General features: G+C 33.6%; 1 protein-coding gene across 1 annotated transcript in view; it reads right to left on the reverse strand.

The window, feature by feature from the left end:
- The window catches only part of ADAM2 (ADAM metallopeptidase domain 2), a 100553-nt gene that overhangs the window by 38431 nt on the left and 49788 nt on the right, over positions 1-12334 (reverse strand). The window contains exons 11-12 of the mRNA XM_007178418.2: positions 5757-5893; positions 2935-3112 (exon numbers count right to left, since the gene is read on the reverse strand). Coding sequence (XP_007178480.1) covers positions 2935-3112; positions 5757-5893 — 315 coding nt within the window. The remainder of the gene's footprint in view (positions 1-2934; positions 3113-5756; positions 5894-12334) is intronic.

The following is a 12334-nucleotide window of genomic DNA, read 5'->3' on the forward strand; positions in this document are numbered from 1 at the left end:
TTTGTGTTTTCATTGTCATTTGTCTCAAGGTATTTTTTAACTTCCTCTTTGATTTCATCATTAACCCATTGTTTTTTAGTAGCATATTGCTTAGTCTCCATGTAATCATTTTTTTCTCATTTCCTTTTCTGTGGTTGATTTCTAGTTTCATGCCATTGTGGTCAGAAAAGATACTTTAAATAATTTTTATGCTCTTAAATTTGTTGAGGCTTCTTTTGTGCCCTAGTATGTGGTCAATCTTAGAGAATGTTCCAGGTGCACTTGAAAAGAATGTGTATTCTGGGGTTTTTTTGGATGTAATGTCCTGAAAATATCAATTAAGTCTTACTGTTCTATTGTACCATTTAGGATCTCTGTTGCCTTATTGATTTCCTGTCTAGAAGATCTGTCCATTGATATGAGTGGGTTGTTATACTATATATTGGAAACCCTAAAGACTCCACATAAAACTACTAGAACTGATAAATGAATTCAGCTAGGTAGCAGGATATAAATTTAACATACAGAAATCGGTTGCATTTCTTTACACTAATAATGAAATATCAGAAAGGGAATGTAAAAAAAAAAATCTCTTTTAAGATAGCATCCAAAAAAAAAAAAAAAAACTTAGGAATAAACCTGACCAAGGAGGTGAAAGACTTATATGCTAAGAACTATAAAATATTAATAAAGGACATTGAAGATGATTCAAAGAAAAGGAAGGATATCCCATGCTCTTGGAAGAATTAATATTGTTAAAATGGCCATACTGCCTAAAGCAATCTACAGATTTAATGCACTCTCTATCAAATTACCCATGACATTTTTCACAGAACTAGAACAAATAATCCTAAAATGTGTATGGAACCATAAAAGACTCCGAATTGCCAAAGCAATCCTGAGGAAAAAGAACAAAGCAGGAGGCATAATGCTCCTAGACTTCAGACACTACTACAAAGCTACAGTGTGGTATTGGCACAAAAACAGACACATGGATCAATGGAAAAGAATAGAGAACCCAGAAATAAACCTACACACCTATGGTCAATTAATCTTTGACAAAGGAGTCAAGAATATACAATGGAGAAAAGAAAGTCTCTTTGGCAAGTGGTGTTGGGAAAGCTGGACAGCCACATGTAAATCAATGAAGTTGGGCCATTCCCCCACACCATACACAAAAGTAAACTCAAAATGGCTTAAAGACTTAAATATAAGACATGACACCTAAAACTCCTAGAAGAGAATATAGGCAAAATATTCTCTGACATAAATCATAGAAATAAAAGCAAAAATAAACAAAAGGGACCTAATCAAACTTTCAAGCTTTTGTACAGCAAAGGAAACCATAAACTAAATGAAAAGACAACCAACAGACTCAGAGAAAATATTTGCAAATGATGCAACTGACAAGGGCTTAATTTCCAAAATATACAAACTGCTCATACAACTCAACAACAAAAAAACAAACAACCCAATGGAAAAATGGGCAGAAGATCTAAACAGACATTTCCCCAAAGAAGACATACAGATGGCCAATAGACACATGAAAAAATGCTCAACATAGTTAATTTTTAGAGAAATACAAATCAAAACTACAATGAGGTATCACTTCACACTGGTCTGAACAGCCATCATTAAGAAGTCTATAAATAACAAATGCTGGAGAGGGTGTGGAGAAAGGGGACCCTCCTACACTGTTGGTAGGAATGTAAACTGGCGCAGCCACTATGGAAAACAGCAAGGAGGTTCCCCAAAAAACTGAAAATAAAGTTGCCATATGAACCAGCAATCCCACTCCTGAGCACATATCTGGACAAAACTATAATTCAAAAAGATATATGTGCCCCTATGTTCACAGCAGCGCTATTCACAGTAGCCAAGACATGGAAACAACCTAAATGTCCATCAACAGGTGAATGGATAAAGACGATGTTGTACATATATATAATGGAATATTACTCAGCCATAAAAAAGAATGAAATAATGCCATTTGCAGCAACATGGATGGACCTAGAGATTATCATACCAAGTGAAGTTAAGTCAGAAAGAGAAAGACAGATACCATATGATATCACTTATATGTGGAATCTAAAATATGGCACAAATGAACCTATCTATGAAACTGAAAGAGACTCAGAATAGAGAACAGACTTGTGGTCGCCAAGGTGGGGGAGGGGAGGGATGAATTAGGAGTTTGGGGTTAGTTGATGCAAACTATTACATAGAGAACAGATAAACAACAAGGTCCTATTGTATAGCACAGGGAACTATATTCAATATCTTGTGATAAACTATAATGGAAAAGAATATAATAAAGAACATATATGTATATATATATACATACATATATATATAACTGAATCACTTTGCTGTACAGCAGAAATTAACACAACATTGTAGATCAACTATACTTCAATAAAAAATAAATAAAACTTTTAAAAAAAGAAGACATACTAAGGAAGTGTATGCTCAAGAGGGGAAGTATAAACCTAGGTCAACTCACGTATAGCAGGGGACCAGTACCAGTCCGTGGCCTGTTAGGAACCGGGCCATACAGCGAGAGGTGAGAAGTGGGTGAGTGAGCAAAGCTTCATCTGTCGCTCCCCATCACTCCCCATCACTCCCCATCACCGGCATTACCACCTGAACCAACTCCCGCCCCCATCCGTGGAAAAATTGTCTTCCACGAAACCATCCTTGGTGCCAAAAGTGTTGGGGACCGCTGAGCTATAGGGTTAAGACCTTGAAAATCACCAGTATGAATAATCTACAAACTGCTGAATTCATATACCAATATTTAAGTGTACTCATTAATATAATCCCAATATACATCCTTAAGGTCTTTGTTGAAAAGGAAGTTTGATAAATTAGGTAAAATGGCAGTGTGACAGTATAAAAATTAACTAATAATTTTTGATGTAATTCTGGTGTGTAATCTTCCAAATTAGTACCAACCTCCTGATTCCCACAGTCACATTGTTCTCCTTCTTCGACTTCTCCGTTACCGCAAACTGCCACTTTGTATGTTGGCTCTAAACGTGGCTGGTTTTGAAGACACTGGGAATTTGACTTAAGAAAATGCGCAAAATCTTCCATGCTGCAGTTACTAAAGATCTTCACACCACTGGAATGACTAAAAATACATCAAACATCAGATTTTTATGTAACCATCACTTCTGTAAGTTGACTAGCCTCAGAAGAAAAGTCTATAATCTAATGATAAATATAGCTAATATAAAATTACTAAATTTTAAGGCAATAGACTCAAATTCTGGTCATGTGGATTATTACAGGAAAATGTTTTTCGCATGAGGACTATGAAAAACATCAGAGATTTTTGGACAAACTACCAATTTTGGTGTTTTTTGTGGTTGCATCCAGTTTGAATATACTCTTTAATTATATTAACCATAAATAATAGATTTATTATTACATTGCCAACAATTCAGATGATTTCTATCTCCAGAAAACAAAAGGAGAAAAATTGATAGAACTTTAATATTATTGAGAAATAGGCAATGCAAGATGTTTACTGTGTGAACTTGTTTATAGAGGGGTACACTTTCTGATAATGAAATTAATGTTGTCATTAGGAAGAGATTATCAATCATAATTATATCCAATTAGATAATTTATTTGCAGCTTGAATCCTTGCACAGATTTGCTGGATGTTCTCATTCTCTATTCTCCCATTTTTCCTTGATAATAGAGCCTCTGATACATGACTTCCTTGTATAATACTTACATTTAGCTTTTGTAAAGCTAGGAGCAGACCATTGGCCTTAAATGAAACCATAAATTTAAGTTATATGAAGTAATGTTTACAGCTGTGCTTTTATCTGCCCTTTTATTCTATTGGCAATAGGCCCCAGTTTCTGGCCATATGGACCTCTATATAAAGTTACTCAACTATCCTCATGATATGGTACCTAGTTTCAACCTGGGCACCTGATCAAAGAGAGAGTACAGAGAAATTTGCAAACTCTTTAATTATCTAATCTTGAAAGTCACACACCATCAATTCTACCATGGTCTATTTGATGAAATCAAGTCACCAAATCCAACCCATGCTCAATAGGAGGGAAATTAAACTCTACCTCTTGAAGGGAGAAGTAGCAACAATTTGTGGATGTATTTGGAAACTACCATTCTCTTTTACTTTCATTTTACTTAAAATTTAAAAAAAAGCTATACTCTGTTCTATCTCAATGTATTTTATTAAACATTCTTTTCCTTAGTCATTGTTTCTAAAGCTCAGATATATTGCTACCTTCAAATGAGCCAAAAAAGCACAGTTTCATAATGACAACTTCTTTATCTAAAGAAACAAAGTTCCTAATTAAAATATTAAAATGTCAAAGAAAGTTGTAATTCGGAAACATATCAGGTAGCATGTCTGACTCGCTGGATACATGGACTGAATAAACCATGGACTACTGATTGTGAGCCCTCAGAAAAATGACAGTCTGTCTTTTGTAAAAAAAATCAGTGTGGGCCATGTATTTTCTATGGATTACAGAAACAAAATAACATGTTAAACTCCTTAAGTACTGCCATTTAATAAGCCAAATTTTAAGGTTAGATTGAGGACAGCTGCCTCAGAAAGGCATATGTCCTATTAGGACTCTGTCCTGTGCAAAATCACTGAATGTGATAGTGTCAAAAGGCATTAAAGATGAATAATTCTAGAAGATGTTTCCCACCAGTTTAAAGACTAGCAATGAATCCTTTTCAAATATGCCCTCTTTATTCAGATTTTCCTTCAAATAGTAGATTTTCACATCATTTTTTTGCCATTCAATGATGAATAAAATGTCTGTGTTGTCCAAAATTTTAGAATGATGCAATGCTATTCAAATGATGCAATGCATTTAAAGATATGATTAATAAGCATTTTTTGCAAGATTGTAATTTGTCAAACTAAGCTTTTTAAAAAAGCATTTCCACAGATGAATGGTTTCTATATGTGTATTAATAATTCCACCAATTTTATACAGGCCATAATTTTATATTTTATATTTATATTTATATTAAGTGGAATTTCTATTTTTTTCATATCTACACAAGAATCAAAGTTATGTTAAAAAATTAATGAAAAAAATTTCAACACTCATTAAGATTGTAGGTTAAGTTTTTTTGTTGATTAAGTTGCTTTGGGGAGAAATTGGAAAGTGAAAAAAAGGCAAAATATTAGAGATAATATAAAAGAAATTAAATGTATTGTTAAATAAAATTAAATAAAATGTACTGTTGGATTACAGTTTAAAAAAAATAAAAAAAATAAAAAGTATAAGAGACTGGGTCCAGTCACTGACTGGATGATGGTTTCTGTAAATCTCCTGACTATTTGGTTCTAATTCTGTAAAATCTCATAGCATATTCTAAATACTGAGGATAATAGCAAAAACTTCAGTAGGCCTTTGAGGCATGATAACTATTGCAAAAGGCCTCCTCTAATAAATCATTCTTGTATAATGAACACAAGACCATATTTGCCTTATCAAATCATGCATTAAATTATAAAATCATGCAAGTAACATAGTGATAAATGTAGAGGTAGGTCACATGAGAAAGCAAGTGTGACATTAGATTACAAGAAATATTGAGATATGCAGCAGGGGCACTGGAATACATATTTTGATCTGGGGTCATTGGCCACAGTTTATATTCGACCATTAATAATTACTTTAATAGCACAGACTTTCATAAACAAAATACACCAAACTTATTTTCATATAAACTATATACGTAAAGCATATAAAAGCAAAGCATCTTACATTGCTTCTGGGTTCATTACGCAGACAGCTCCTGGGCAATGGCATTTGTTGATGTCATCATAAGTTATTCCCATACTAAGGCTCAGTAATTGAGCTATAATAACTGCAAGTGATTCCAGACTTATGGTTCTGGGGTGCTGGGGAAAAAAACATACATGTATACATTCACGTTTTAGGAGATAATTTATTTACCTGGAGTATAATGTAATTATTAAAAATAGTCACATGATAAAATAGAATAGAGACATCAAATATGTTAATCACAGAAGTGCCATCCATGTTGGCCTAATATGTTACAGGTACCATTATCAATATAAGGAAAATATGAAAAGTGAAGTGTGAAATTTTACAAAAATGTAAATGTATGGTTCATTTGGTGGCATCAGGCCAAGAACATATTTGTCCTAATAACTTGTTAATCATATATAACAAAAGCTATAACCATGTTTGTACTCATAAAAGAAAGTCTTTAAAGACACACACATATACACACACAGTATCAATTATAAATGAACAGTTTGTGCTCATTTATAATTTAATTATAAGAGATAATATTTTATATGCTGTTTCATGCATTTAAAAAAAAAGCATAAATTAGCTCATTGAATTAATTTATATTATGGTAATAATGACTGATGATAAGAATGCTGACTCTTCACAGTGGCTTAAACTTTATTTTCAAAACTAAATGCTTTTATCACTTTTTAACAAATGTAAGATGCTTATTATAGCACGCTTAGACCATACTGAACATACGATTTTTAAGAAAAATCCACAAATCACAATATCCCTTCAAATATATCTAATAACATTGATGACTATACTTCAAGATAGATTCCTAGGGATATATTTTGGTATCTTCTGTTTGCCTCTCTCAATCAACTTTCCATTACTTTCCACCCTACTCTCCAGCTCAGAAGGACTATACCAATGGATTATGTCAAAGTGTTCCTTTGCCCTCTTCTCTTACCTTGATTTGGTCTAATGGGGAGGAAAGGGTGAGAAAAGAGCAGGGTATTTATTACCATCACTTCCAGGGTACCTATGACTGTCCGAACCCTTGAGTAGAGGTTTCTACCTTCCAGGTATAACTCTAATAAACTGACGTCCTTTCCTTCAAGCCTGGGTGACAATTACATTTCTTTATTACTAGCCCTGAGGTAATGCAACGTCCCTACATCTTGCGTACACATTGATAAATGGTCCCTCTATCAAAATAACACAGGTGAATGTACCATCCATTTTCAGAGAGAGAGGGGTGCAGGAGAGAGGGGGAGAGAGGGAGGGAGGAGGGATGGAGGGAGAAGAACAAAAAGAAGAGAAGAAGGAGGGGGAGGGGGCAAAGGGAGGTAGATGAGGAGGAGGAGGAATGCTTGATTCTATGGGGAAGAAAATGATGGATTCTGATAAATTTTGAACATTTACATAATAGGATATTATAAATAATAATATAATAAATAAGAGAATATTATGTTATCAGTGTAGTTATTCAGCTTTTCTTATCTTCAGGATATTGTAGAAAAGGCCTGGCAATCATTCTATCAATATATCTTTACAATTGCTTCTTTTTCTCCATCTCTCCTGTTCCTTATTATCACTCATAGCGCAGTAAGAGGGAAATAACAACATCCAAAAAATTTCATGTTATTTGTATAAAATCCCAATATACAGCTGCTCTTTTATTCTTTATCTTCTGATTAGTGCATATGTTCTGGTCTCTCCTTTCCTTGTATCATAGGATCAAAGACACGGTTTTGTATTTGAGATGGAATTTCTTTACATTCCCTTTCTGACACTCTTACTTCTATTAGTCAGCTTGGGCTGCCCTCAAACAATATCACAGAGAACGTTGCTCAAGGTGCCAGCAGGGTCAGTTTCTGGTGAGGTCTGTCTCCCAGGCTTCTGGAGGGCTGCCTTTGCCCTGCGTCCTCAGTGGCCTTCCCTCCTTGTGTGCTGGCTCCTCCTCTTCCCACAAAGACACCAATCCTATTGGATTAGGGGCCCAGGCTTATGACCTGCTTTAAGCTTAATGACTCCCTTAAAGACCCCTTCTCCAAATACAGCCACACTGGGGGTTAGGGCTTCAATATATGAATTTTAGGGGGACACAACTTAGTCCATAACAGACTAGTACAAAAACCTTGAAAAACGTATGGACTGGAGTACGAGAATTTACTAAAAGTTATGGTTATGACTACTTCTGTTATGAAAATAACGTAAGGGAAAAAGTAAAATTATATTTAGCATTGGATTTTTAAAAATATTTTTAGAAAAAATTTACAACTAAGCAGACTAGTTTCTTTTGGTGAATAATGCCTGCTTAGGACAACAGTTGTCAAATAACAAGAACGACACCTGGTGTTTGTTATGGCTTCTTATGTGCCAATCACTAGGCTGAGAAATTTCCTGACAAGTATTGAGACTTCCTTTATTGTGTACTATGTGGTCATTTTCTATAAATGTGTCTGCCATGTATGTTTTATAGTCTCTAATTTAGGAATCAAGATTCTACATAGGCCTTTCAGACAAAGCTTATCAATAGTGTTCAAATTTTCTAAATTTTGTTCTGAGAGATTAATTATTGCTTTGTCTATTTTATAGTTATTTAGCTAGGTACATATGAGTTCAGGTTTATTCATATAAGGATAGTCAAAGTATGTTTCATCCTAAATAATGAATCACTTAAAATTCATATTTATTTTACTTGAAAAACATTTTGCTGTTTTATGTTAACATTGATACATTAATTTTCCTTTGGTGACATAGTCTGTTCTTTTTCTTATTCTTAGGGTTAAAATTTCTGTAGCATTATACATGAGTTTAAAACTTATAAAGAGAAAACAACCTGATAATTTTTAATAGCTGAAATTAAAACTTAAAAAAAAATCTTGATTATTGTCCCTCTGAAATTAATAATAACATTTTATTCTGTATGATGGCTTCATGCTTTTTAAATAATTTTATCTTAAGGCAAGTGTACAAATCTTAAGTGCCTTGATGCAGTTTTATATAAATATACATACACATACATATATGTATATATATAATATCTATATACACACATATACACATTCATAATTTATTTATACATATTATTTGTGCATACATATATACACACATATTTGTGAAGTGCATGTATGTGTGCATGTGACACATACCTACACAACCACTACAGTGAATAAGATACAAAATATTTTTATCACTCAGGAAGTTCTCTCCAGCAAGTTTTCAGGAATTATCTCTCCACAAAATTTAACTTCTATTCTGATGTTTAACAATATGGTTTATCTTTCCTACACTTTATCTTCAGAAAAATGGCATACGAAGTAAAGATTCTTTTGTTTGTGGCTTCTTTTGCCCAACATACAGTTTTTGAGATCAATGGTGAGTATAACAGTACTTCTTTTTATCGGTTACATTATATGAAGCGTTATACGAAGCAATAAAAAGCACTTGTTTATCAATGTCATGGATAATCAGTATTGTTAAGATGTCAAATTGACCTAAAGATTCAATTCAAAAACCAAAGTCCGAGTAGGTTTTGTTGAAATGGACAAGCTGATTTTAAAAGAGAAAGCCAGAAAACCTAGAAAAGCTAAATCAGTCTGAAGAGGAAGTAGTAGGGTTTACACTATCATTTTCAATGATTTACCATAAAACTATAGTTATTGAGACAAGGTGGTGCTGGAGAAAGGAGCCATAAAGCTGTCTATCTATGTATCTATCATCTATTCATCATCATCAACCCTATCTTGTACCTATCGTTTAATATTTAAGTATATATTTATGTTTAATTATTAGCCATTGTATTAATCAGGCTTCTCTAGAGAAATAGAATCAATAGCACACATATGATAAGGAATATTATACATGAAGAGGCTTATTATAAGGAATTGGCTCACACAATTCTGAAGGCTGGCAAGTCTAAACCTGCAGAGTGCGCTGGCAGCCTGGACACACAGGAGAGCCGATGGCACAGAGGAAGCCTGAAGGTATTCTGATGAAGAATTTCTTCTTGCTTGAAGAGGATGGACTTTTTGTTCTATTCAAGCCTTCAACTGATTAGATGAGGCCAACCCACATTATGGAGGGCAATGTGCTTTACTCAGATTTCACTGATTTAAATAATCTCATCAAATCCCTCCAAGTTGACTTATAAAATTCACCACCACAAGCATCTCTCAAACTTTACAGGTTCAGGTTCAAAATGAAACTTTCTTCCACCCTTATATTCCCCTCTGCCTCCAAAGCCAGCTGCCCTGCCTTCCTCTACCTAGCTTCTCAAGAATAATCTTGAGCATAATCAAGATGTTTAGATGTTTCCATGCCATTCATGGCATGTATCCAGTAAGTCAGCAAGCCCTATATGTTCTGCTTTCATGATATATACCAGATAAAAGCTACTTCTCGCATATCCAAGAATAAAACACCAGTTAATACCATTCATCTGCAATTGTCTCCTATATGGTCTCCTTGTTGTGGATCCTCACCCCTCTACGATCACTTTTCTATAAGGTAACCAGAGAAATATTTCTCTCTGGCTTCAAAACTCCCAGTGCCTTTTCCTTGCAAAGAGGATAAAATCCAAAACGATTTACCAAGATCCATAAGGCTCTATATGATTAGTCTGTTGTTTACTTCGACAATCAATATTTTCACAACCATCTTGTTCTTGATATTCATTTCCATCTGAAAGCCTTGAATTTAATGATCATTTTCATGGGTTCTGATTTCCTAGGTCTTGCAATGACTGCCTTTGTCTCATCATTCATTCCTCTTCTTAAAAACCTTCTCCTCGAAGTTTTTCTCTGATCACCCCAGCTAAAATAGCCTACTCCAGATCCCATCAATTTTTATCATATTATTCTAATGTATCTTCTTATTAGGAAATGCAAATATAAGATTGAAATAATTGGTTCCCTCAAAATTGTGTAGAATGTGTTCCTAAAAGCATTGTTTCTCCCCTTGGGAGATTTTTAAATAATATATCAATTCTTTTAATAGTTTGGTGTTATTCTGAATTTCTAGTTCTTCTTGTGTAACTTTTAGTAAATTATGGGCTCCTATTAACAATGTACTATTTGTCTAAGTTTTCAAATTTATTTAAGTTATAAATTGTTCTATTATCTCTTAAATGTTATTTATATCTGTAGTAGTTCCCCATTATTTTTGTAATTTTATTAATATATTCCTACTCTGTCTTTAAAATTTTTAAAATCCATCAGAGACTCTACCTCTTACTTGGTGAGTTTAATTCATTTACATTCACATGATTGTCATTATGTTGGGGTATGTTTAAAACATTTCATTTGATTATTTTCTATTCATTTTATTTTACATTATTGTTTGTAAGTTTCTCCTTCCTTGGCTGTCTTTACATTTCTTCCATTAGACTATTATATGGTGTAGTTTTCTTCTTATTTGTTCTTAAGACCAACATTCATTTCATATACCCTTACTTCTTTCTAAAACATACCAATATCTTTGCTGTTTTCTTAAGAAGACAAGTTCTATAATATGTTTTCATGTCATTTTTATCTCTCCCTTAAAGATCTCTACACTATCATAGAATATGAGTTCTGGTTTAGTATTGACATACCTTTCTTTGCCACACACCCCAACCCAGGTATTTTCATTTTAAGGTAACGATAAAATTCAGCAACAGTTATTCTCTTTAGTTTTCATAATCCCTGTGGCTTTTCATAAATATAAGTAATTTCTACAAATATGTTCTGAATGTTAGTCTTTTGTTTGGCAAATCTTTTGAGGACTTATGTGCCTGAGAGTATTTTTATTGTCCCTTCTGTTTGAATGAATTTTTTTTAGATATGAATCATGCCCTCAAAGTACTTTTAGCTCCATATTTTAAGCGTAAAGTCTTTTTGCATCCAGTGTGGCTTTTCTGACTATTGAACGTCTTCATTGTTATATGATTTATTTCTTTTTAGAAACATAACAATTTTCCTTTGACATTTTCATTTCATTGTTGGTATGCATTTTTATCTCTTCTTTTTTGGCTTTCCATGTGTCCTTTTCACCAGACAACCCACTTTCCTCCCCTCCTGCCAGGGATCATGGGGCGACTCCAGGAGGGATTTCCTGGTGTAGGCACCTTGCTGATCTGGTAGTGGCTGGAGACAGTGTTCTGTGACTGTCATTCTGTGAAATTATCACCATTTTTTCTTTAGAACTGTTCTTTTGACTTTAATCATCCATGTCTCTTAATTTTATCTTTCCTTGAACTTTTCTGATGTCTTCTGAGAGAGATCCTAATTCGATAATTTATCTCCATATGTATCAATTGTATCCCTCATGCAATTTATTATAACTATTATATTGTTCATATCTAATGTTTCTAACTAGTCTTTTTCTATGATATTGTACACTTTGTTTTGTTTGAAATTCCTGGCCTACAACTACTCATAGTTCTGCTTCAAGTGGTCAATGTTGTGTAGTGTGCTTTTTTCTGAGGAAGTTTAATACCCATGATCTGTATAGTCCATGAACTGAGGTCAACAGATAATGTGTCTGGTAGTATGTAATGTATAAAACTCGTGATGCCAAGAACTAATTTGTCT

The sequence above is a fragment of the Balaenoptera acutorostrata genome, chromosome 21 (assembly GCF_949987535.1).
Source record: "Balaenoptera acutorostrata chromosome 21, mBalAcu1.1, whole genome shotgun sequence".
NCBI classification, from domain to species: Eukaryota; Metazoa; Chordata; class Mammalia; order Artiodactyla; family Balaenopteridae; genus Balaenoptera; species Balaenoptera acutorostrata.